This window comes from Falco naumanni, chromosome 1 (assembly GCF_017639655.2).
Source record: "Falco naumanni isolate bFalNau1 chromosome 1, bFalNau1.pat, whole genome shotgun sequence".
Lineage (NCBI taxonomy): Eukaryota > Metazoa > Chordata > Aves > Falconiformes > Falconidae > Falco > Falco naumanni.
The window spans coordinates 48495216-48522476 of record NC_054054.1 but is presented as its reverse complement, the minus strand read 5'-3'; the positions used below and the strand labels follow the sequence as shown (position 1 = coordinate 48522476).

General features: G+C 38.8%; 1 protein-coding gene across 3 annotated transcripts in view; it reads right to left on the bottom strand.

Moving 5' to 3' along the window:
* Window positions 1–27261, bottom strand: part of DOK7 (docking protein 7) — a 79834-nt gene that overhangs the window by 38684 nt on the left and 13889 nt on the right. For 2 of the 3 annotated variants that reach the window (XM_040593058.1, XM_040593068.1), the window contains exons 5-7: window positions 22507–22626; window positions 14788–14895; window positions 11303–12177 (exon numbers count right to left, since the gene is read on the bottom strand). In XM_040593058.1, coding sequence (XP_040448992.1) covers window positions 11303–12177; window positions 14788–14895; window positions 22507–22626 — 1103 coding nt within the window. The remainder of the gene's footprint in view (window positions 1–11302; window positions 12178–14787; window positions 14896–22506; window positions 22627–27261) is intronic. The other variant, XM_040593078.1, reaches the window with a different exon arrangement.

Here is a 27261-nt window from a genome sequence, read left to right as displayed (position 1 = left end):
TGGACTGCCCTAAGTCTTTTCCTTCTTCTACTTCCCCCAAAGAGTGTTGTTCCACAGTGTGAGTTTAGCTTGTGCTTGCACTAAAAATACACTTGGGCCTGCTTTGTAGCTGATGGAGCTATGCCAATTTACATTAGACTAGTTATTTGATTCCTTCCTTCCAGCCCATTCCACATAAAGACACGAAGAAAAGAATCCTTGTTATAACCTGCGCATCCTGCTCCACACAGAGAGAGAACTAGAGTAGGCTTAATTATGAGCATATGAAGAATAAAAATGAACATCTTGCAATATCATCTTCACGTTCGTTTTCCTTCTTTTTCAACCTCACATTTACAGCTAATAGTAGTCAACTTCTCCCAGAAAAAAGTTATTAACAAGATAATCAGTTATCATCATTAGAAAGAAATGGATGGAACTAGAAGGACAAATAAGGGAGAGTAAGCTCAAAATAGTAAGTTTAAGACAAGGATTTTCCTTTATCCCCAGCCCATCACTGAAATTATGGCTTGTCAACGGCAATGCAACTATAATTAAGCTTCAAAGGATACAGATACTTAACTATTCATGGGGGGTGTTCACAGGCTTCTCCTATATTGGAGAGACTTGCTATAAATTATTATGTATAATTACTTCTGTAGTTTTTCAAAGCTTTATGTAATAGTCACCTCCATAGCACGTGTTCTGCTTGACTTTGTGTCTCAAGGAATGAGATGAATTGGCAGACTTCACCTGGAAATGTTTTCCTCGTGCTACAGAGGATTCAAGTATACAGTTAGTAGCCCTGATATAGCCCACTTAGCACTTCTCTGTCCTTGTAATAAACCAGATCTGGGAAAGGTTTCTATTCCCTTAATATTTTCCAGGCTCAGATTTCTTGTACATTCAAAATTGCTTCCAATCAGCATTGAATTAGCAGAGGATTCCACAGAATCCAGACTACTGCAGAGGATGTGGCTAGGGGAGAGGGAACACAGCCAGAGTTCATGTCCCACTGATTCCCAGCTGTTGAAACAGTCATTTTAGTTGATTGACAGCTGGCTGCTGCAGTTTACACTGTGAATAGCCCAATATCTTCATGTGACAAGACTAGGAGCACAAAGCCAAAAGTCCCTTTTCAGTCTACCCTGTGGACTTGTGTAGGATCAAACTGCTTCAGAGAAAGTCTCAAGGACTGCCTTCTTTCATCTGTCCTGCTTTAGGAAAGGAACATGGAAATACATAAAAGGTAATGCTGACAAAGACATACAAGCAGAGCTTGTATGCAGTAAAGGCACTTTTACTACAGCCTAGAATCTGTATGTAAGACTCTGGTATTCAGTCACCCAATCCTGGCTGTCATTTATCACATGGATCATATTAACAGTCACTTGTTTTGATCTTAACATCCCCATCCCACCCGAGGAAACTCAGTCTAACTTTTGCACACACACAAAAATTTTGTGTTGTTACAGTCCTGTTGATGCATTGAACTTCACTAGAGATGAAGCAGAGGGGATGGAAAGAGTAGCTCCACATAACATTTTTCCCCATGCTTCTGTCCTACACCCACGGTTTGAATTACTCCCTGAAGCAAGTTATGAGTTTCTCAAGCGACCCTTCAAGATTCAAAATGTTATTACACTAGCAAGGATGGCTTGAATGCAAGGAAGTCCTTCCTTCCAAAATGTCATTTAGGAATGGAACAGAAAAGATTTTGTGCAACTGGTAAAAAGTGGCATAAAGAGCATTTTTAACACTGTAAAAAAGATTTGCTCAGTCAGGTGCAGTAACTTTAATGGTTCATTGTGTCACCTTGGTTCTGACCCAGAGTTCCTATACTTTGAGCTCAGTTTAGCCAGCACCAAGAAAACTCAAGAGTGTCTACTTAAGATGGGACAACTGACTAGCTGAAACACTTAACCGCAGATCCTCAGACAGCTTGAATGGGTCATCTGCTCTCAAACCTCTTACAGGGAAAAAACTCTGAGTTTTACCTAATCCCTATTCAGCCAAAATAGCTTTTGACCTAAAAAACGAATTAAAGGGGGAAAAAAAATTCATTGCATCAAAAAAATTTGCTAAATTAGATTTGGTGCAATATGCCTCTCCTAAATAAGGATTTAAGAAAATAATACATTAAAAAACATAATACATTCATGTTTTTCTTTTCTTCCTCTGTTGTTACAACTTGACTTGAATTTCAGTCATATCTTCAAGCATGTTCTTGGTATCTTGCTCCTTTCTAACTGCTACAAAATTGCTCAACCCTCAGGCTAATCCCATGCTTAGAAAGAACTGATTTTCAACTGCTATGTCTGCAGCTGTAGATTTTCTGAATCCACTAAGTGTAAAGGTTCCTGCGTTAATAACTTCTTTCCAGTAACATTGTAGTTCTTTAAAGACACCATTCATCAAGCTCAATTTCACACAATTAAAAAAAAAAACAACCTGTTGAAATCATATATTCAGTGCCACTGCTCTCTGATCCTTCATTAAGCAGAAAATGGCTTTGAACTATTTGTTGAAATCATAAAGTTGTGATAGAATTCCCAGCATTTAAATAAATAAATACATAAATAAATTAATAAATAAATAGAAATTGTAGAGTAGCTGCTCCAACCTGGCAGGCTGATTTTCTTCTTTAGTGACTCTTATTGAGTTCCTTTTTCTGTCCACAGTTCACTTGAAAGGCAAACAACTTCCTGTCTCTCTCACTGCAGCCTGGAAAACATCACATTTAATATAATCTTTAGCACTTGGATAGAATTGTCCACATCCGAAGTACTGTAGAAACACCATCCCATCAGTCCTAACAATAGCCTTGGGAAGTAAACATTCTCCAGATACAGATATTATATAACTAGGTAGACTGAGGTAACCTGGTCAGAGCCACAATAATAAAACTGTAACACAAAATTCCTACATCAGTGCAGATCTCAAGCTTTTTACCTCTCTTGCACACCCTGCGATTCCTTTCCCCTCCTATTGATGGGTTTCCAAAACACCATCATCTGCACTTTGCTGTCACAAATTCCTGCCAGGAGTCTGCAGCAGACAACTAGCTTTATAGCGTATCACGCAGGTTTGTAAAATGGATCTGACAGGCAAGAAAACCAAAGTTTAATAAGCATTCTTTCTGTATTTCCTGAGGTCCACAGCAATCAACCCCACTCCTTCTACTGTGGGACAGGGATTGAAATCTGTCATAGATATCAAAGATCCATCTTATTTAATTCACATCCAGCCCAATTCTCTTACGATCCAAACATTTTAATCACACTGATTTCAGTGGCCCTGTTTTTAAGAGTCAGAGGAAAGCCTGCTGAAGTCTGCAACAAGGTTCTGCTGACCTCACTGGGACTTTCACCAGGACTGTACAATTGCATGGGAGGTAAAGCTGGCAGTCCCATCTACTATACACACTTTTAAAGAATGCCCTTTCTTTTGTTCTCTAGACAAGTTCTGTAGCATTTTAGCAGAAGCATTCATAACTATGCATAATAAAGCGATAGATAAAATTGCAAGAGGAGCTTTAGAACAGTATGCCTTGAAAACTGTTTGGCAGGCATTTCTATACCAGAATGGTTTAGCCACATTTTCTGACTTTTTAGCCTAAAGGAAGTATTCATTCAGTTCTGAACACATAAATATTCTTCAATGATTCATTCCTCAGATTGGTTTCAGTGTAATTTTTTGTGGAGCAGGTAATAAACAATTTTCTATTCAGTGTATTTGTTGCCACACTTGCCATTTTCTTGCTAACAAATGCCAAAATCGCATTACCTGTATGAAGATGTTACCGTACTATCAAACTTTACTAGGCCAATATTAAGAAAAAATATTTGCTTTTTACAAACAAAGTAACACAACTTGGTATAGGGTTGCACAGTTATACTGGAAACAGGAATTTGCCTACATCACAACCTCTACACAACTAATACCTTAAGGACCTAATCTGATTGCAAATCTATGTGGGCTACTAGCCAGACTGAAAGTATTTCCATAGATATCTTGAAGTAATAAGAATACTGAGCATCTTGAACTACCAAAACTAACTCCATTTATATGTCTTGTCACGGGTTGTGGACAAGTTTAAGCACAGTTTGTGTAATTTTGTTGGAACTACTGAACATCTATTTTCAGTCCTCTCATCCACTCGCAGTGAGCTGTCAACCCTCCAGACACCCCATCCAAATGATTGCTATCCTACTGACACTTGCCAATTCCTTCTGAGCCACAGAATTACTTCGATATCAGCGACTGTTAAAACAGAATATTTTCTGCATGGTCTGCTTGAATCCATGATCTTAAAAATATAATGGTGGTAGACACTACAAGCATTTTGCAGAAATGCAAGTCCAGGAATTGAGGTTTTTTTAAAGTAACTGTTTATGATTTTGCAGAAGGAGATTAACCACATGGGAATAAAGCCTAGGAATCTTAATCCAGGGCTGTCACTGGAATTATTTGCTTGCCTCTGAGTTCAGCTCAATGTAATCCATGCCTTCCTAATGTCTTCTCGGGGTTTCTTCCTCTGCAGGTGAATTCTACTTTTCTCCGTTTTATAAAATGAAGATAGAAAGTGTGGTAAAACTTTACAGAATTCTGTAGAATTCTTCCAGAAAAAATGGATTTCTATTTAGAAAAAAAGACAGACAGAAAAAAAGCCTTCCATTTTCCCATTTTGGCCCCATTCCAAACAATCTGATGAGTCTCTTTACAACTGGATCAAAAACAAAACCACCACAAACCCTACATTCCAAAGGGAGTAATTTTTTCCAGCTTTTATTATCAGACTCCTCCTCCTTTAAAATATTTCTTTCTCTCTCTTCAGAAAAGCTATTGCTCCCAACAGAGGAAGAAGTAGCTATCAGTTGTAGTAATAATAAAAGGTATTATCCAGCTTGATTATATTTAGGGGAGGAAATAGTTTTTCCCATTTGTTCACTCTGGTGGGTATAAAAGGTCAACAGCACAGTTTATCAATATCTTCACTGGCTCTCTGACAGAAAAGCGATCCAGCAACACTTCTATTTAGTACAGAAGAACGAATTCTGCTGACCTATGTTGTCTACATTCCCTCAGGTAGGAAAGACACTCTCTTCTCTTGACATTATTAGTATCATTTCACTTACCAGTGCTTCTGCGGCAGGCAGTTTTCCCATTAGAGACCACAGGCTATCTGTTCTTAGTGCCTGATCCCAAGAAATGCTGAGAGCTTAATTCTTATTATTCTGAATCCAGGTGAGAACCTTTATTCCTAGTGCAAATCCTGGCAGGGATTCTTTCATGATAGATGGAGAGCATCTTCAGTATTACTTTTTAGGTAGGAGGTAAGGCAGCCTCCCACAGGGCCAAAAGCAAGTCAGATCTGCACAGTTCTGGTAGGATCAGTATGTCTTGTATTTTAGTATGACATCTCAAATCCAAAGTCATACCCATTAAGTGACCTCCTCCAAGCAAAGCTTTGGAAGAGCTGGGTCACTTATATGAGCCCCTACCAGCAACAGCAAAGGGAAAGGGAGCTGGGTCTCTTCTTGATTACTTGGGAGTGAAGCCTATTGCCAAGAAGCATTATAATATTGTATAAAATAACAGTGGTACACTGAGAAGAAAAAAACATATCTTCTATTTGCCTGTGAACTGCTGATAAACAACACTTCAACACAGTGCATAAGCAGACCCAACAGCACCTTAGTAAGAGGATGGGAGTTAACTCTGTGATAGACTTGGGGTCCTGGCCAAAACTACAAAAAAGAAAACAAAACAAATCAAGCTCTAACCCAGACACTATAGCCATCTGTTTTATGCCCCTTCCGTCTACCAGTTTCAACTGGAGAACACATTTTTGCTCCAATCATTGACTTGCACAGTGCTGTGTGCTTTTGTCAGCACAACCACCTCCAGAAATGACTGCGTTTCATTGTCAAGGACAGCAATGGTCATAGATTTCTTCTCTTTCAGAATGATGTTGTGGGGAAATTGGTGTTTTTAAAGATGTCTTTGAAACTGTGAAAAGCCCCCAAAATAACACTACTTTATTGTAAAAATGTCAGAGCCTTTTACAATAACTGTAATGTAAGTAAAATGCCAGATTGCCAAATCATTGTCCGGTGCAGTCACCTCATTTAGCGGTGATACATGTTATGGAAGATCCATCTCACTGCAGGTTAATGTATCACAGTCAGGACTGAAAGAACAACAATTGGAATTAAATCTTAAAAGAAGAGAGCACAAATGCAAGATTTCTAATTCATGCCAAAAGCCAGTAATACCCAAAATCAATGGTCATCAAAGCATACAAGAGCTTCACAAACACTCTGTCATTCAGGTCAATAATACTGACAACTGACTACCAGATTCCTCTGAGGTGCCAACTGTTCCTGTTACAGTTTTGACAGTGTGTGTTGCCTAACTGCCCGGAGCTCTGAGATGAGAGCAGAAGTACAAGTAGAACCAACACTGTAGAAGATAACAAATGTGTCCTTCTCAACTGAGGATTCAGACAACCTGTAGCTTTTCTGAAGGTAGGAAGACGCATAAAATGTTACAGCATCAAACATCAATACTGTAAAAAAAAAAAAAAAAAAAAAAAAAAAGTAAAAAATCAGTCTTTTAAAAGAGCTGTAAAAGGTGTGTAATTATGAATAAACATGTTCCTATGCTGTGACAATGTAGTCTGCAGCTATTTCTCGAATCTCGCTACACAAATTTACACCTTATAGGCCCTCTCTTTTACCACTTTCAAAAGCAGCATCTACAATGAAAGGAGACAAACCAGCTAAACCCAGGATTAAGGGTTTGGTACAGGATTTGGAAGGCCAAGGCTATATTCCCAACCCAGTAACAGGCTGTTCATGACCTTAGTTAAACCAGTCGAGGCAAGACCACAAAACAGACCTCAGTGCACTATGTTTTTTAGAGTCCGAGCCCCTTCTCTAAGGACGCATGAGCCTTGCTTCTCTCTTAGCTTAGTCTTTCCCTGGTCTACAACGCGCAGTGGAAACACAGATAATCATAGTAGCTCTAGATCTACCCAGAGACTGTGTACTCATAAAAGGCTGTGTGTAATTAACAAGCCCTGCAAGACATGGTGCTGCATGACTAAATATACTGAGTAAAGTCCCTGCTCAAGGATCACAGTACAGACATGCACATGCCTTCCTTTAAAGCTGTAACACAAAATAAAGCAGTTCCTACAGAACAGACTAAATGAGGTAAAGTTGCTATCAGCCAATCAAAACAACTCCCCACTTGAACCAACATCCACATCCCCCCAAGGCAGGTACCAGATCTCCCTATATTTTGTAGGGAAGCATCCTTGGAACCCTAGGAAGGGTTCTTCACTCGGCAGTGTGGATCCTGCTACCTGACAAAACCCCTAAACTCTTTTGTACATTGTGACTACAGCATTCCTGTATTTCTGCTTACTACAGATAATCCAGGAGATTCAAAGTTTGAGGCATACAGTTAGTGCAGTAGTAGGAACTACACAAATACGTCACAAAGGATTTGCATAGACTGGCTCCGAATTTGGGACCTATGTCTCCAGGGAGGTTTTGGTATTTTAAATGATCAGCTAAAGTGAGTGTCTGAATACCAATACAGGATTGATGATAACAGTCACACAAAAACTGACACTTTCTTTCCTCCTCTATCATAGCAAGGTAACTACCAAAGCAGTAACCAAGACTGTATTTCTACATACATAATACCTCCCACTGCCATAAATATGAATTTACGGTGGGCTAAACATACATAAAAGTCATTCCTACTAATAGATATTTCAAGCTGTCAACAGTGATTTGAGTATAACACCAAGTAGTGTGAAAGAGACAGCCCTAATCATTCCATATTAATTCAACTTGCAAGAAGATGAAGGTCAGGGGATAAAAAGCAAAGCAAAACTAAAGCCAGTACTTGTGAGATGGAAAAGGACAAAACCAGTTGGAAAATAATTTTATTTTTCAGACTTCTATGAAAATTTACAAACAATGGTGGTGTAAAAAAAAAAAAAAGACACCCTATAAAAAAGTTTGACATAATTTCTCAAACTATAGCATCAAATGAAGTTACAGAGCAACAAGCATACAGTGAAAGTCTATTCATCAAATTAGTATCAGCTAAGTAGTTGAAAACGTAGCAAGTCTAATAATATAGCTCTACAGCTTACTCAGAAATCCTGTAACAATCCAACATTCTGAGCTTAAAATATACTGAGAATACACAATGGATTCATCTCTGCAATCATCCATAAGACTGAAATCACCTAGGCAAAAAATTACATAGCAAAGGCACACCTTGTGAAGTTTGTAAAGGAAGACATCTTGAGCACACTACAATAACATACAACAGAAAGCAAAACACCCTGCATGCTTGCTTATTAATCCCCAGTGTCTAATATGAAATACAATAGAGAAATAAGAGAAGCAATTTTTAGTAACTTTCTTCAGGCTGGTTCTATTCTTCATCCAGAGTGAAACAGAAAGGCTTCCTTGCCCTATTTTCTGTTTGAACCTTGGCACTTCCCCAGGGTATGTTCTCCCTACGTTCATCACCATCCTTGTCATTAGCGGAGCAGGTTCTTAACCAAGTCAATCCCAATCACAAATGCCACCATGCTTTCCACATATGCATGTCTTCATCCTGCCATCTGTCTCCAGCTCTTCACATGCTGAACTCCAACACACACAGACAACATGCCCAAATCTAACCTCAATTTGCCAAAGTTTACATACAAGGCAGAAAAAACCCCAATGCTTACACCCTTTATTATTGCTGTAGACTTTCCTCTACTCAGGTCACTCACTCAGTTTAATTAGTAGGCATTTAAAAACCATCAACACAATTTAACTAACAGGTTAACTTGAAATTGAAAAGGAACTCCAAACACTGGCATGCTAAAGCATTTTGAACTGGAATTGGAATAAACATGAAAATCTGATGTCTTCATTAATCCATAAATCAGCTCCTCCTGGCCTTAACTGCATCTTAAATGTATTCTGCTCAGAGCACAAGGAATACAAATTATTTTTTAGTTACAGCATATGAATTTGTGCTTTCACTGTATTCATTATGAGAAAGGCCAAAAAATGGTGTCCATCTAAAGTAACTCATCTTTGACAGTTCAGGACGATGTATCAAAAGGTTATTTTTTCTTTCAAAAGTAAAAATAAACCCATGAATCATTCCATTTAATAAGACTTCCTTCCCAACTGCTTACAAATGGCAGGGGGTGCAGGTGGGGAAGGATAAGAAACAGATGTGCATATCTCATGCTAAAACAGAGTTATTAAGAGGATTGCACCAGTGTTTCTCTCACTAAATTTGTTTAAATATTTACAGTTCCTGGAATTCCTTCCAACTATATTATTAAGGCAACTAGAAACACCATGAAACCTGATAACATTTTGCAATAAAAGATTTGGGTGTGTGTGTTGCTGGAGTCAACCGGCAGTTAAAAAAGTGACATAATTTAGCCTTTAATGGCTTTGAAGATACACAACAGAATACTCACTTTCAGCTTCCTGTCTGCAACAAATACCTAGGGTAAACTTTGATAAATTCATGTCTGAACTGACAATTCAGATCACCCAGAAACATTTAGACCACATAAGCTAACTAACTGTACCTTAACTAATTATTTCCTCACTGCTTAAAACAAAGCCATCTTGGAGCTTTCTGATCCCAGAGGAGAGCCCTCCTAGGAATCAGTCTTGTGCATTTTTCCTAACTCCTTTCTAACTATAGTCAGCAGGAAGCCAGCAGCAGATACACTGCTGTGCACCCTGCTGCCTGTGCTGCAGAAAGAACAGAAGTGGGAGGCTAAATCTCAGCCTTCCGCATCCAGCCAAGTTTTCAGATTTAGGCTAAAGTTCGAGTGAGGGCCTTTGGTACAGATGGCTGGCAAGGATGGTCATGGAAGAACACTGGTCCTAATGATCAATGTAGACACAACCTTATGAGGCCTGTCACATCAGTGTCTCCCTACCTCCTAAATGCTGCAAGTACATGACAAAGTAACATCTCCGGTGCTGTTATGGAGGCTATACAAGCGCCTCAGGCAGACAGCATTTTCTAGTTTTAGATGTGAAGGTGAAGGCAGTCAATGATGCAAATGCATGAAACACCTCATGAGAAGAAAATAATCCCTCGAGTTTATAACCTTCTAATTTTTTTTTTTGTAACTTACTGTACACTTGAACCCTTTTCGTAGCAGTGATTTATGTAATCTCACACGCTCAATTAAAATGCACACACTTCAATGGCAGTATTTAATTCCTCAAACAAAAGTCTCTCTTGCTGAATCCCTACTTCACACATTCCGTAATTTGAGCACTCCCTCTTAACTTTTCCAGCCTTTCAACAGCTCACCAACACAAGCAGCTTTACCATCTAAGTTTAGCAAACACATTCACAAAAAAAATTCCTCTCCAGAATGGATAAAAACAGATACATTTTCTTCATGCAATGTACAATTAATGTATATATCTTACTCCTATAAAAAGCTAAGAATTCAGCAGAGTTCAAAAAGAATTTATGAGAATATCAAAATCATAGTAACAGATACTGGCAAACGTGTTCAGAAAAGCGTATGAATCTCCATACTTTCAGTTTTAAGTCTTTACATGACTGCTGATAAAAAATAATTTTTCCTGCAAATATGGTGTTCTGGTAGTAGACCACTAAGAGTTATTGTATACCTCCTCTAAAGTATCTGTCATTGGCCAGTCATAATACTGCATTAGTTAATCTGCTATGGATTGCCATGCTGACTTGACTATCTTCTCTTGCCCCAGTGAGAAACTTTGCTAATCTGGCTTCTTGTGCAAGACATACTCAAACTACAATGGTAAAGAAAAGAAAAACATCATTAAAATAAAAATATGCACTGTGGTCACCTTAAGAGAAGTACACACTATTTGACCTCCCTTCTTCCTTCTTTTAAAATACCAGCAGTAAGACAGATCGATGTCCTTCATGCTAGATTACAACTATATGACAAATTCAGCCCTCTCAGTGCCTGTAAAGCTTCTAGCTCTGTCACTGTAAGCCACCCACATATATCCAAAGCCAAAATTGGCCAATTTACAAGTAATGATTGACGGCCTATATTGTTCAGTGTTTTCCTGATCAGGCACACATTTTGAGGAACCGTGTGCTAAGCCTCTCAGCTTAAGCATAAACAACACAGAAGTTATTACCTGTTCAAATTATAAAGGAAACAGTAGTACTTATAACCTGCAACTTTAGCCATTTCAAATTAATCATGCTATATTAAGTAAGGCTTGTTAGCATCTGCTCAGTGTTAGGTATTTACCTTTAGTCCACCACAGATTGGACAAGCTGAAAAAAGAGCTCTTGTCATCCCAGGGTGGGGGCTACATGTATCACAGGGGTCAGCTGAGGGCCCCCTAGGTGGTGACAACTCACTACTTTTGGAGTCTGACACCTGTCCTTGTGGTTTTGTGTCTGACCACCTTGAAACAAAATCCACATATGTCTCATCACTTGAGTCCTTGCTGCTTTCTGTGAGTAAGGATGAAGGCCTCCCTCTGTCCTGGCTGCGCTCGGGTACCCTCCATGCTTCCAAGTGTGGTAGTCGCAGTTTTGGGTCACTAGCACCTTGAGGTGACAGGGCCTGGTCCTTGGGTAGCGTGGAATCTGCACTCTTTGGTTGCACATCTTTAGCAGCTGCCTGTAACAAACTCCTGGGTATATCATAAACATGTCTTAGAGAGCTGGGAACCTGATACTCTGATCCCACACCTCTCTGGAGCTCACTGTGAGGACAAGTACATAAATTCTGATCCGAAGGAAAGTTCAATGGCAAGCTTAGCAATGATCCAAACTCATCACCATGGCAAATGTCCAAGCTGCCAGCATAGGAAGAGAAGCTTCCAGAGTAAGAAGAGTGACTACCAGTAGCTATTCCACTGTCGGAAGAACTCTGACGACCTATTTCCTGTAGCTGTCTTGATCGGAGGGGCTTTGGAGGCAGTTTAGTGGTGCCACGTGCCCCTTCTGGAAGGGTCTTTTCTTCCCCAAGATGAATGCCCTTTGCTGCTGCCAGTCCATGACTCTCTTGAGAAGTGCTGGCTGAAGACTGTTCAGGCCAAATTGTCAGTCTGCTCCCAACACTAACATCCGAGTGGCTGGTATCTGAAGATGAGCTTGAAAGACTTCTATCATCTCCTAGAAAAGAAAACACATCAACCTATGTTTAAAACACAGACTGAAGCATGGCAAGTATGTACAAACAGAAAGGACCCTGAGATACCACCTGCTTTTTGTAAGGGGAACATCTGTCAGAAAGCCAGAATTCCTGCAATAATTTATATTCCGCACAGGAAAAATTAAATGCTAATAGTATGTTACCTTGCCATAACCCTACCACGCTGTGGAACATAATGCATTCAGGGCTAAACTTTTAGAGTTTATGCACTAAGTTCTCCCCTTTTCAATGACATTTTACTTCCATACAGTTCATTTGTTTTATTTTAGATACTTTTATCTTATATTACAGGGAATATTCAGAAAGTCCCATGCTCAAGATAGCTGAGGATGCTCTGAAGAAAACCTTGTTATTGTAACCCAAAGCCACATAAAACATTTCCATGTTTTAATTTGATCTGAATCAAACAAATTATTAACCTATTTGTACTTTTTTCTCTATCTACATCTTCTTTGAACGACACCAAAGTGAATGTGTAGAGACCACAAAAATAAAAATCAAACTTAAGACTGTCCTGTTCTCTCCTCAGCTCTTTTGCACTTCTGCATAATATCCATACCAAAATGCAACCACACATCACTGTAACAAAAAAATGAGAACACTACTATTATAAAAATGTTTACATAACTACATACAAAAAGATCTTCCACAATTCATTTATGCATCTATTGCAAGAATTTTTTTTTCTCACCGATACTTGCAAGAAGGACACTTTTACAGGTAACTACTGCTATCAAGACAGAATATGGAAGAAAAAAATCAAACATTGGCATGAAAGGCCATAAGGACAAACACAAATGTCAGACAAACAAATGCACAAAAACAAACAAGCAAACAAACCCACATTCTTGTAGTGACACACAGTCCACAATAATATTTCCTTCCTTCTTAATAAAACCAATGTGAAAACAAAGGTTGACAGCAGCATAATTTTGTAGGTATTAATTTTCATTGATTTAATTAATTTTAAACCATGGACATTAAGTTGCCAGATGGGGTAGAAAGGGGAAGGGTCCACTGCAAATTGTCACCTGAGCTTCTGATGTTACTAAGCTATTTCTATTCTCAGTTGTTGAGGGAAAATTTTAGAACAATTCTCCTGCTCTTCATGGAGTAATTCTTGATACATACTATCACAAAATAGCTATGTTTATTCTGTGAAATCTAATTCTTTCTTTTTCCCCAGTGCCCCACTGCATGACACTGGCTCATGATCCCTGAGCAACTCCTGAGATTAAATTATACAGCTGTCTAGACAGAAGGCACAAATTATAAAAATATGTGTAGTTCTCAGCAGCATTCCCAGAAGAAATATACTTGTTAAATAAAAGTTCTTCTGCTTACAAAACCACCTTTTTTATTTCAAAAATAAGATTGTTGAATTTATTTGAAATCACTTCTCTTAGACAACTATTTCAGGCACTTCAAAACTCTGGAAGGAAAATCCTCCCTGTAGAACTACATGTTCTCCAAGACAGTGGCAGAACCTACATCTCCAGATTCAGGCAAATGTTCTCTGACCAAACCTACAGGGACAATCTTGTTGTTATAATATTTCCCATAAACACAAATATTTAATTTTCATATGCAAAACCCAAACAATATGAAAACCTAGGATTCCTCATTCTCTGAGGATTGTAACATTCTTAGGAGAATAAGGGCATACATTCAAGTAATCTCAAGCAGAGCATGTATATGAAGTTGGCCCACGTTTTCTAACCACAGTGGATAAAGCAAACATGCACGCTTCCCCATCAAGTCTCATTTGTTTTCCATCACTCCAGTCAAGTCCAATAGTTATATACTAACTAAGAAAAACCTCAGGAAGTCTCAGCAGAATTTAGTCACAAACCACATTACTCAGCAGTGTCAAGACTAAAGTAGCCATGGACATACAGAAGCACATAATTAAGCTCCTGAGGATCTCCACAGGGGCATTTTTAGGCTTTAGAGTCAAAAGCAAGGCGCATGTTTTGAGGACATAACTTCTGCTACTAAACAATTCAAATGGCAGTTCAGGGCAGAGGTCCTTTTACACTCCAGTGCTAGAGAGCAATGCTACTTTGATACATAACTCCAGAAGGGACATGCATAGATAGTACCACAAAGAGCAAGAATATTAACAAGAATAATAGAACCAAAGCAGAGGAGTTCTAGGTTTTATTACAAAAATGTGCTGTAAGCCTGATGGGTGAACTATACAAGTTAGTCCATCTCACGGGCTGGAGTGAAGTACATAAGCAGATACCGAACCTGATGCAGCCAGTTCTTTTGAAGTAGCACATGCAAAAATTCAGTAGGACTCAGCATACCAAAGGATCTTCCTGCATTAACAATGTTTGACCCAAAACTTGCACTGGTCAGTTGAAAAACTCCAGTCTACATCAATGGACTTCAGACAATACTGTTAAAGAACTGCCCCACAAGCAACAGCAGCCAAATCAAATATCTTGACCATTTCTCTATTATTTTTCTTTTAAGTTCACCATCTTATAATTATCTACATGTGCTTATTTCTAAAGCCTGGAAAGGAAGGAACACCATTAATTTTACTTAACTAAATTTCTTACCTCCACTGCCCTGGCGACTTGTATGGGACAGCAAGCTCAAGCGCTTTTCTAACTGCAAAGCTTCATGAGCCAATCTTTCTTCTGAATAGGCTGGATTTGTACTTGGATCTTTGAAAAGAAATACAAAATAAATAACAAAGAAGCAGCATGGAAAATATATAAAAAGAAGGAAAGAAAAAACCCACATTATTTTGTTAGATATTCTTATGTTCCTGTTTGATCTACTACTACAGGAAGGGAAAACACTGATTGGAAAATGTATGGGACAATCTGCCTTCAAGCACATCCTAGAGAAATGCTACGTAAGTTATAGTTTTAAGCTTCAAAGACTTTCAGAGATTATATCCAGTGTCTGTAAGCGTTACCACCAGGGACAGAACCCTGAAAAGCACAGCGCCAAAGGCAATAGTTACAAAGATAATTAGCACGTTGTAGGTCTAGAGCAGTTGAAAAGTAATGTGACCAGTAAAACGTGTCCTGACTTCACTGAACTTATTGGGAATTTTATCATCAAGAAAGACCAAACTTTTTATGCTACAAATTTACAAATCTACATCATAAACTCAGAGTCATAGTGATAAAACTACCTTACACCTTGCAATCCAGATCACCTATTTACAAAGACATTACTTTCAAGCTTCATGTTCAGAAGTCAGAGATAAAATAAGCAACCTGGTGGCTCTCTGTCTTCATGTTTAATACAAGACAAGTTAAAATTATAAAAAACACTACTAAAATGTACTGTCAGGGATTTTGCCCATACATTTTAGTCAGTTTGCCATTCCAGCTGAAATTACTTCACAGAAGAAGGCTCATTCTACTCCAATAAAAGGAGAAATACCAGGAGTTATACAGAATGTGGAAGAACTTTCATCAGTAAAACAGGCCAGTTTCCTCTAAACCATTTTTTTTTCCAGCCAGGCACAACAATAAAACCAGATGTTGCAAGTAATCATAACCATTACCCCAAGAGAAATCTTACAGGTGTTTTCAAACAGCACTGACAAGTGTGTCATGCCCAGCAGTTGCAAAGGATATGGTCTGCTAACTTGTTCCTCATCAGAAGTTTCAGTAGCTTGTATTAATTACATAGGGAAGGTAATTAATGACAGATAAAACAGATTAGCTTCCTCAAAACTGCTGTTCTTGTATATCTCATCAACCAAGTAGTAGTAGCACACCACAAAAACATGTAATTATTGAATAATTTAATCAGGGGGGGGGAAACGATGAAAAGGGCTATATATTGCTGTGGTTGAGTTAGTAAGATAAAAAACAGTTGAAATGATGAAAGAAAAGTTTCGTTTTCATCCCAGTTTTAAAAGACTTGGTTTTGATGTTGTCAAGACAGCAGTCAAAGCAAGCTCACACCAGGGGAAGGAGCATTACCAGGTGAGCTGAAGCTCCACAGGAGTCCCTACGTTATTAACTACCTGAGAAACCAGCTGCTTCATCTCTCCTAACCATATTAACTTTCTGATCTGCCCTGGACAGGTCCAAGCGCATCACAGGAACAGAAATGACAATGCTGAACCTTCTTTCCCATGTGGAGGGGGTTTCCTTCTAGCAGTCTGCAAACTGGATCTGGATAAGATTAGTGGAACAAGCCAGAAACACACATTCCTTCTATAACAGCATATATTGGAAGGCAAAGATGTTCTAACAGGGACAAGTCTGTGACCTCTGTGTCTCCCAGCTCAAACAGTGCTCAGTGCTTGGTGTCAGTGTCTGACACCCCCCCAGCTTAGGAACAGAAAAGAGGGCTGTTTGGTATGGATTATTTTGTTAGGTCTCCATTCCTATTTCTGATGCAATATAACTCATATTAAGCACCGACTTGTTCAAACCTGTGTAACTTAGACAAAACCCCCAATGCTTCCATATGGACCTCTGCCAAAAGAAACACAAAATTTGGCCACCAGCATCTATGGTGCAACCCAGACAGGTCTGTGCAACGATCTGCTCAGTAGCACATAGTGTTACAGGCTGCTGCGTGAATCTATTTTTTAATGTCCTCTGCTCCAGTTACTCTGCTGTATGTAGTTAAATGCCCTTATGCCCAAAAAGGTTCATCAAAGATGTTCTACAAGCACTTTGCATACAAAGTTGGCCTAACAGATGAGCAAATTAGTCAAACCAAGATGTGACAGACACTAACCCTTCCCAGAGCAAAGAACTACCTGTAGGAAAGAGACTTCCCACTTTCCTCTGAATATGATTACTTCATAAATACAGATTTTCAGACTGTTACTAGGGCAAATCCAGAACTATTAGGTTTTTAGTAACTAATATCCCTCTTACAGACAGCAAAAGATATAATTTAAAAAAAACAACAAACTGGTCAAACAACTGATCTTGCAAAAATGGCCTGTAATAGAATACAAGATTGGGAGGCAGGAGGAAAGTTCACGTTTGCATTTCACATGTTCTGTTGCTTCTAGAAGCCAAATTCCCTATCAGCTACACAGCTACAGAACACAACAGGTTTCACGCAACAACATGAAATCTCTAGACACAGGATTGACAATTTTTTACTTAAACTTCCCCTTAAGGAATGCCTGTGTACAAGAGATATGTATAAAACTGGGTTCATAGTTATGTGCTGGGACCTCTCATTGGCATTTTGTGGAAGATTGATTAGAACCCTTTCTCAGCAAGTACTAGGAAATATCTACAGAAACAGCTTCAAAACTTGCCAAACATATATAAACTTTAAGTCTTAGGCTTAAAAATAACTGTCCATCAATCTTACTGAAATCTTTGGTTTGCCCTTAATCTTCTCTGCTAATAAGCAAGACTTCTATGGAAAACACACACAATACTATGCCCCAGAAGCAGCAGATTCTTATACCAGTATGTTTGGTTACAGACTACCATGCACTAATCAGGTTTTGCTACAAGATCAGACTAAGGACTGAAGTCATTGGCAGCCACCTTACAGAGACCAGTCCTTACTGGAGGGCTTAACCTATGACTTCCTGTCATATGACTGTAGAAATATGGCCTAAAAAATGATAAAAACAAAGGGTTTTCAACAGTAAAGTTGGATTTGTCGGCATGATCCTATACCTTGAGCATGCACAATACAAAGCCTCTAAATAACTGTGTAGTAATTTGCGGTATTACTAACTCAGGAGGACAGAAGCAACATGACTAGTACCAAGGCAGCTGTCCAAGGAAGTTCAGACAACTACAGTCCACGCAACATCCATCAGTATCTCCAACTCTCAGAGCAATTAGCACCTTCATTTCCCAAACTCCTAACAAATATGATTTACTGCTACTTGTTTGATTTACTCCCACGGAATCTAGGCATTCACCCAGGTCCTTCAATTACGGAATTGTTTTATCATTTTCCAAACAACAATGGATCCCTTGCTATGAAGAGAAATCTTTTGTGCAAGGCAGTCACTGAAAACTTCTTAACACTGCTTTGGAGCAAAAGGGAAGGATTACATGAAATCTGGCTGGACTAAAAATGCCTCTGATGGAGATTTTATTTTTATATTACATTGGTGGATATGCATTTAAGCCACATCAGCTGCTCATTGTGGGAGATTTTGAATACTTCGGTAACATACAAATAAAGTGTCACAGTAACTCAGATCTCTAGGTTTGTTCAGTAAGCACCTGTCAAGAAAAGTGTTTTGTATCAAGTTAAGCCAGCAGCTACCTAAGATATGCTTAATTATATGCATCTTTAAAATGCAGCATTGGTTAATAACTTCATTAAACAAAGTTAGGTAAGTTAGGCTGAACATCTCTCCTTTCTTTCTTCCTGTAACTATAGGCACATTTGCAAATCAGGCCTGGACCCTCACCTTCATGCTAACATCTCCACACCTTGTAAGATGTCTGGAGGAATGAAAAGATGTCCTAAAAGTTTGAGGAGGATCCACTTGGTACAGATACTGCAGAAGGCAGCCACAGAGCTGTCTTGCAATGGCCAAAGGTGTATCAAGCTTCAATAAAAAGAAAGAGCATCAGATAGATCCTCAGCAAGCAGCACTGCACACTTTCATCAGTCACAAAGCAGTCTGAAAAAGCTTCCAAAATTAAAAGAGAGCATCAAGACTATGAACATTACACTTTGGGTCTTTCAAGCTTGCAGGACTAGACTGTCCTGTAGCCTTAGCCAGATTTAGAGAGTACTGATCTGCCCACTGATCAAAGACACCACCGATCAGCTATTGGCCTTTGCCATGTTCAAGTTTGGCATTCAAGATGAATTTTGCTAGTAAAAAGAAGGAATTCAAAGCACACATGATAAACAAACATTTCTCAAATAACATGCATGCAAATTCAGTATAGATTACAAACCATGCAATCAGTGACCCGTTACTAGTTGTCAATACTTAGACTTCTGTCAAGACAAGAATATAAAATTCTTTGATCTGTTTTCTAAATATCTTTTCAAGGGCGGGGGTGGAAAAGACTATGCAAGTAGTCAGTTACAGCAATTATTTTCCAACTAGTAGCTGAGGAAAAGAAGCCGTTCTGTCACTCATTCAAGTCCTTTATTTAAAATGCTACATATACCTCATGAAAAAAAATAGATACCTACACTACCTTTGCATTCCCACTCAGTGTCGTATGTCCTAAATCTGAGACCTGATCCTGCAGCTTTTAACAAATCAAAACCTCCATTCTACTAATGGAGCTACCAATGAGTATTTTGGTACAATTTTGCATAATTAATGGACTCCCAAAGTAAGTACCACACAGTAATAGACTGCAAACCATCTAATGTTATTGTCTTTTTCCATTTTATTTCAGATATACATATACTAGAATTATTTTTATCATGAGAATATTCATATTCATTTGACATCTATTCCTAAAAAGTCACAGAATAATTCAGATTGGAAGGGATCTCAGGACTTCTGTAGTCTAACCCGCTGCTCAAAGCGGGTCAACTATAAGAGATTAGACCAGAGATTATACCTTGCAATGGTCACTCAAGTTTATGCTTCCATTGCACAGCATTTTCACTACATATTTTATAGATGACATAATAAAATACATACAGTAATCATATATCCAAACTTTTAAGGAAGTCAGGTATATTTTTTTAAAACCACAATCCTGAAAAAAAGATGTGAATATTGAGTACTTGAGCAAATATCCCTTGCATGTGCAGTTTACAGGCTCCTTTTGGACACCGGGCATTTTACATTTTTTAAAGAGTCACTACGGGAAGTAAGAAAACTAGTTGTTTTTCCGTCCTCTTCAAACCAGTCTCTACCATTTCCTGTTAATTTCATGCTACCACTTAAATATTTCAGCACTCCACTTAACCATATGGTTGAGCTGTTTGTACCTGAAACCACTGGCTTCATTCATTACCCTTTTTCCAAAAACAGACCAAGCAGATGTTGACAGCATAACATCGCTGGATTCTATTTGTGCTGTGGGTGCTGTTATCCAAGAATACTGTCAATGTGACATTTTTTCACCACATTACATTCTTTTCTCTGTACAGCTCCCCTTGGTGTATTTTCCTTTCTTGAAAATACTAAAGAGTTATTCAAGCATATTTAAGTTGGAAAAGTACAGGCAACAGCAAGAAGCCAAATTTGAGTAGCAAACTGGAGAGAAGGCTGCTTCCTATAAATGATTTTAAATTACACAGAAGCAGAACATTGCATATATAAAGCACAATTGAGGCTGCGTAGAATTCTGCATTGCATTAAATATGAGTAACAGTGACTAGATGTTTCTAGGTAGAATCCCCAGTCTGGAGCTTTTGATCTAGTTACCTGAGGTGTGCAGATGATTAATCTATTTAATAACTAAGCCTTTCAAAAGGTTGAGTGAATTTCAGTACTCTTACCAGATACACTTTACAGCTGGTAAAGGCTTGACCTTTTCAAGCAATACAGTACATTCTGTGTAACAGCATACCTGATACAGAAAATTCATTTATGCATGAATCACTAGTATTGTACATGTGTACGTGCCTTAAACAGGTCTGTGCAAGCTTCTGCATAGGATAATAAATGAAGAACATAAAACATAAAAATGTTCTATGAAGGGACATGTACATAGGGGGTGACAACAAACTGGAAGAGAAAAGGGTAAACATACAGGGAAATATAAGTCAAAGGGGTCAAAATAGCATGAAAAATGAGCTGCAGAGCAGTCTGCAAGAGTATGAGCACAGTTCCCTACAGACACTGCTCCTGTCTAGGGAAACAAGGTGAAATAAAATGGCTGAGTACATCTTCACCTCATTTTATCAGCAAGCCCATCAAGCACAGGAAAAAAAATATTAAAAGATCTCAGAAAAGAGGTCTTCCCTTACAAAAACAATACCAAATCATCCCCAAGATACTCCACAGCCACTTTCTACACATCAGTGAGGTCAGAGCTCTTGAAGGAGGGTATAACAACCCACAAATGCCAGAGATGGTAACGAAGATGCAAAAGCAGATTTACTTCTATATGCCTCTAAAAAAAGATTTTTCAAAGAATGTGCCATCTAAAATTAAAGTTAAAAAAATAGTAATAATAAAAAAAAGACAACAGAACAGTTGCTAGTAGGCTTAATTTTTCTGGACAGAAATTTTTGTTAAATGCAAGATTTAGGACTTGTATATGTATAATGTTTTAGATATGCAGAAAAATATGCATTCAATAGCAAAGCTTTAAGTTGACACTGTTTTTTGAGTTTCTGTTGGCTTTTTCATTGTTTACTTTTTTTTTTACACTTAGTTTGAATGCAAACACAGACCATCATATAAGCAGAATGAGGTTTTATTTCCCACTATTCTGCTTGATTATTTTATTTATTTCAGTCTTATAACTATGGGAAAGAAAAGATGAACTGAGCCTTGTGTCTGCTGCATTTACCTTAACTAACATCATAATTTATTTTCACAAGTTTCACATCCAGATCTAATCTTTTCCATCACATTTCCTTTCTACAATTATCTTAATCTTATAGCAGCAATAAAACTCTGTCAAACACCTATTAACTGCTTAGCACTTAAATAGAAACTCTATTTCCCATCCTTCACCATTCTTGCAGACTATTCCCACTATATCCCACTGCCAATACACAGATACTTTTCTGCAGCCTCACTTCCACACTCTTGCCCTGTTTGACAATCATTCTGACTCAGTTTTTCTTTCTGCTAAAGTCAAAAGGTAACAGATCTTAGTAGGATGCCATCTAATTTCTTCTCTGAACATTACAGCGCATGCAGTGCTTACCATGAAATAGGAAAAGGAATTTAATCCTTGCACATCAGAAAAGAAGCCCAAGCTGCAAAACTGAATTATGACGTGGAATCTGATAGAGTTTTCTAAGGTTGGCAAGACCTAGTTCTAAGTGATTTGGATGAACTCAAAATGTCCCAGAAGCTAGTTTTCCATTAAGCTATTAAAATAGTAATGCAGACATGGATCCAAGTTGAACTGTGTAAGTTTAAAACTAATGATTAGGGTTCCTTTCAATTCAAATTGCCATATTTTAGTACTGTTAAATGAGAGAAGGCTAAAGTTAGCAGTATCACCAGAAATATGAATGAGCTAGAGCAGCAGGGGGAAACACGGTACATTCAACTGATAAATCTGTACTGTGACATTTCAGCATGAAAAAAACTTTGCACTTTCTACACCCTTAGTGTCTGCAAGCTGTTCTTACAATCACAGCAATAAGTGCTAGACATGGCAAGTTCCTACTTTGCTTGGTTACTCTATACTTCCTATATTAACCTGGTAGAACTGGACGCAAACCAAAAGGGCCTTTTGTCGGGGAGATGCCACGGACGATACAGTCGAAGAGAAAGCTGATCTGCTCTCCTTCAGCACAAGAAAGGAAAAACACACCAGCCCCTGCAAGAAAGCACAACATAAATATGCATTGTTCACCTGGATACTTTAGAAATATATTTAGCTGAAGCTATTTATAATATAGCAACCAAAAGAGTATTAATTGCAAGCCATGAAAAGATATCAACAAGACACGTTCTTCAGAGAAAAGAAATAAAAAGAAAGAATTCAGGTCAGCACACACACACTATATCACAACCTTACACATAAACTCAACAACTACCTAATCATTTATACTAATTCTCTGAGATTCAGGCACTTTGAGCAATGCAAAATACAAGCCGTATTCTCAATAGTTGTCTGGGTATTTTAATCTTATTTACCCCTAACATTTTTTAGAACAAAACTTAGCTATGCAAGTGTCAGGGATACTTAAAGTGTCTTCATCTAAATGAACCAAGTTCATTCTACTTTTATGTAATTTTAAGCAAGAGCAGCTTTTTATATCCCAATGAATTAGGATTTGGTTATATTGCTGGATTATAGTATACATTTTCCTAGACTAAGTCCTATGTGTCTATTATTAACAGAATGTAACACAACTCCACAGGTTGTCATCAGATCTTTACCCTTTGCTCTATTCTGATATTTTGCTTTCCATTCATTAAGAATAGCCCCAAGCAAAATTAGAATGAGAATCACTAAATAAACAAGTTCTGAGCTGCATGATATATGGCTACATGGACAACACATAAGACTAGAAGTGCTCCACAGAACATTTTATTTGAGAATTCTCAGTCCAAATATTACTTAGAACAGAAAAAAAAAAAAAAAAAAAAAAAAAAATCTTAAAACACCAGGCAAAAGACCACCCCAGTAACTAGTGACTTCAGGAAAAAGAATACAATAACCAGACACAAAAGGAAATTAAATTAGTGTATAGGTCTTAAGAAGTGCTGCCAGTTCACCAGAGCCATGCGCACTAGAAAACCAGTACCAAACCTTAGACCTGCAGTAGTTTAGAGACCTGGGCCCCTAAACTGGACAAAATTGACTTCTGCATGTCTCTAGCCAATTCTGAGTTACACATATATTTGCCAGTTTTATTCAAAGCAGCAAAAATAGTCTTTACCAGAACACCTGCATTCCCATCCCTTTCTATACATACTCCCTGCCATATCCAAGAGGATATTCACATTTACTTAAGCAATGGATACACTTCTGACTGCTTGACAAAGGGCTATGGGATTCAAACAAAAGGGGTAATAAAGAGTGGACCACAAACCAGATTAACTGTTTTAGTAAATTAGGTCTAGCCAGCAAGTAGTAAACCAACCACTCCAGGAAAAGCATATTCTGGTCCACACTCTTCTCTCATTCTCAATTTATGTCAAACCTAAGTCTCTGCCTGCTCTGCTTAAATCTAGTCAAGACAACATTGTTAGCAGCAGCTTCGTAACTTGATTCGTCACTCCACCACATTTGTTCCTCTTCAGACCTCACTGATCAAAACTTCTTCATAAATCCTCTTCCTGGTACAGTTTATTTCATTTGGTGAACTGCTATAAATTCAACTGGAATTAGAATTCACTTGCTAGTACAAGCCAAAATTTATACTTAAGGTCTGGCTTGCCAATCATTTCTGGAGTAGAAGGTCTCAAATATATTGAGACTAGGGCTAGACAAATATTAAAACATGAAGCTATGTTTAAGCAACTGAAAAAAATGACCACACACCAGCTTATGAAACTTAAACCAGAAAAGCCTACTTAACTCTACATTTCTATGGTATTGTTTTCTATTACTGTTTTTAAAAACAAGTTTGTCCCACATTTCCTCATGGCACATACACACACCCTGGCTTCAGGATCAAAGACCATCTAGGAGATTACAACACTAATCACACAGTCTGACAGGTCTGCAAGTTTCTGGTGGTGACTCACTCAGAGTCTTGTCCCATTTCCCCTCCCCAGGAGATGCCAAAGAGTCTGAGAACACTGTACTAGAAGAAGCTGGGTGCTAAGTATCTATTCAGGAATGATTTGAAATTCAGCTCTTCCTTTGAGCTGCCTTCTCCTCGCCCCACAGAGCAAAGAGAACCTAGGGTAATCTGTTTGCCTAATCTTAGATGGTATGACTCTTCCCCCATGAATCGCACTGATGCCAGAAGCCACACCTTTCTTGACAGAGCAGGGCAGCACAAGGCTTTGCTGGACTCTGAACACGTGACCTTCCCATCCCATGGACAATATGTAAGCAGGATAGAGACAACATAACAGAGGACAATCATATCTCAGGCACAGTGATATACTATGTGGCTTGGTAATTCAGCAGAATCCTACACATCCATGTTGCCATTCAGGAACAGAGGATTCCTCAAATATTTCTGTACATGAACAGTACATCTGGGCTGCTTTGTTCTTTTACCATTGTGAAGAGTCTTAAACTCCTAAGAGGCTCTACAAGCCTTTGACTTTAATGCAGGGGTCCTCAAACTCTTTAACCAGGGGGCCGGCGCGCGGATGCAGTGGCAGGCAGTCATCTGCGGCTGCTTGGTTTCCCCCCCCCAGCCCCCGGTGGGGGGGGGTTGTAAATACTGGGGGCCGGATTGAGGACCCTGGGGGGGGGGGCATATCCAGCCCACAGGCCGTAGTTTGAGGACCCCTGCTTTAATGGAAAGAAAAAAGTAAATGCATGCACACAAGCTGGCTGCTTAACTCAAAGATTAATTTCTGCAAAGAACTATCACACATTTGGAAATCCCAAAAACAAATGTGATAGCCTTTAAACAGCTAGTGCAAACAGTGGATGCAAAAAAAACACATGCATACAATATTTCTTTGTGAATTCTGTTATTCACATGATCACCATAATTGCTGATTGACTCTCACAAGAAACATTTTCTTTCTTGTTTCGCTAGGTAGAATTAGACTGTAAGGGAAGGAAGAAGGCTGGGGGTCCTTGCAAAAGACATCAGATAAGATGAATTAATAGGTAAGGCTTAACTAAGTTATGTTTTTAAAGCATACATAAAAGTCAGCAATTACATTTTTCTGCTTTCTCGAGAAAGCTGAGAAATTCACTACTAGAAATTACACATCTCAGTCATGTGTTGGAACAGATTCAGTGCACAAGCATTTGGAAGCTAAGGAATATGTGGTATGCATCACTGTAATACCATGCAGCTGTTTACTAGACTGAAGAGCTCACTCACTCATGCTCTCCATGGGGTAAGAGACGGGGAAAAGCAGCCTGCAGCCACTTGCACAAGGCTGAAACACTAAGCCAGTCCTCTGTGGCAGTTAGAAGTAGAGCATCTTATCGTCTCCGAAACATTAAAAGAAGTTGCCAATTTCATAAAACTTCCAAGTATTATTAAATCTTGCTAATGCTGATTTTAACTCAACATATTAAAAAAGCAAACCCATGGGCAAACACACCCTCAAAATGCACAATAACCAAAAATTACTTCAATCTCTGTACTGTGTGTGAAAGCAAGGAGGAACAGTCAGTCCCTTCCCATGAATTATTACTCCTAACAGGTGCCAGACAACACTAGAGCCTGAAGTCTAGAGTTAGAGCTACAGGACAGGTATGAACCACAGCAATCATCATGTTGTCCAACCAGTATGTCTTAATCCTGACCTTGAGCAACCCCCTTTAGAAAGTGTCTCGGGCTGCTTTTCTCTCTGCTGAAAATGACAATAGGTGTCCCTATTACTGCCAAATAAGACATGGGCACAACTACAAGAACACTTGCTGTCTGCAGTAGGAGACAGCAACAGAACAATATCTGCACATAAACAGAAGTTTTAACCTATGCAACTGTCCTGATTTCAGCTGGGATTAATTTCTTCTTAGTAGCTGGTGCAGTGCTGCATTTTGGATTTGGTGAAAAGACAATGTTGATGGCACACTGATTGTTTTTGGTTGTTGCTGGGTGGTGTTTGTACTAGGTCAAAGACTTCCTAGTTTCAAAGGCCTTGCCAGCAAAAAGGCTGGAGGACCATGGGAAGCTAGGAGAGCACACAGCTGGGCCAGCTGACCTGAACTAGCCAGAGGCATTCCATGCCATGGGACGTCATGCTCAGTATATAAATGGGGGTGTGTGTGGGGGGGGGGCGTGATGGAGGGGGTGGCTGGGGCCAGCAGATCATTGCTTAGGGCTAGGCATCAGTCAGCTTTTATTTTACTTCAATTATTAAATTGTACTTATTTCAACCCTCAGGTTTTGCGTTCCTTTCCAACTCTCCTGCTCACCTCTCCAGGTGAGGGGGGAGTGAGCAAGTGGCTCTGTGGTACTTAATTACCAGCTGGGGTTAAACCACAACAGCAACCCAGAATCTTTCAAGAAATTCCAGATATTGCCCCAGTTCAACCACCTCTGCCACTTCTAATTTTCAAATAAATTGCCATTTGCTATAGGGCTTCTCCTCTCCTTTCGACCTTCCAGATATGCTGGTAGCCACTTCCACTATTTCAGAACAATTTTTAAAAGCCACTTGCAGAAGTCTCGGAAACACAGACATACAGACAAAAAGACAGAATCACCTAATTTCATCAAAACAATCACAGAACTACTCCTGCTTATCCTGCAACAGCAGCAGCAGTATAATTTGTTCTTTCCAAGGACACCAAGAGTTCTACAAGTTCCTCTTTTCTAGGAGATGCTGTTATAAAACAGAAGGCACCTTCAAA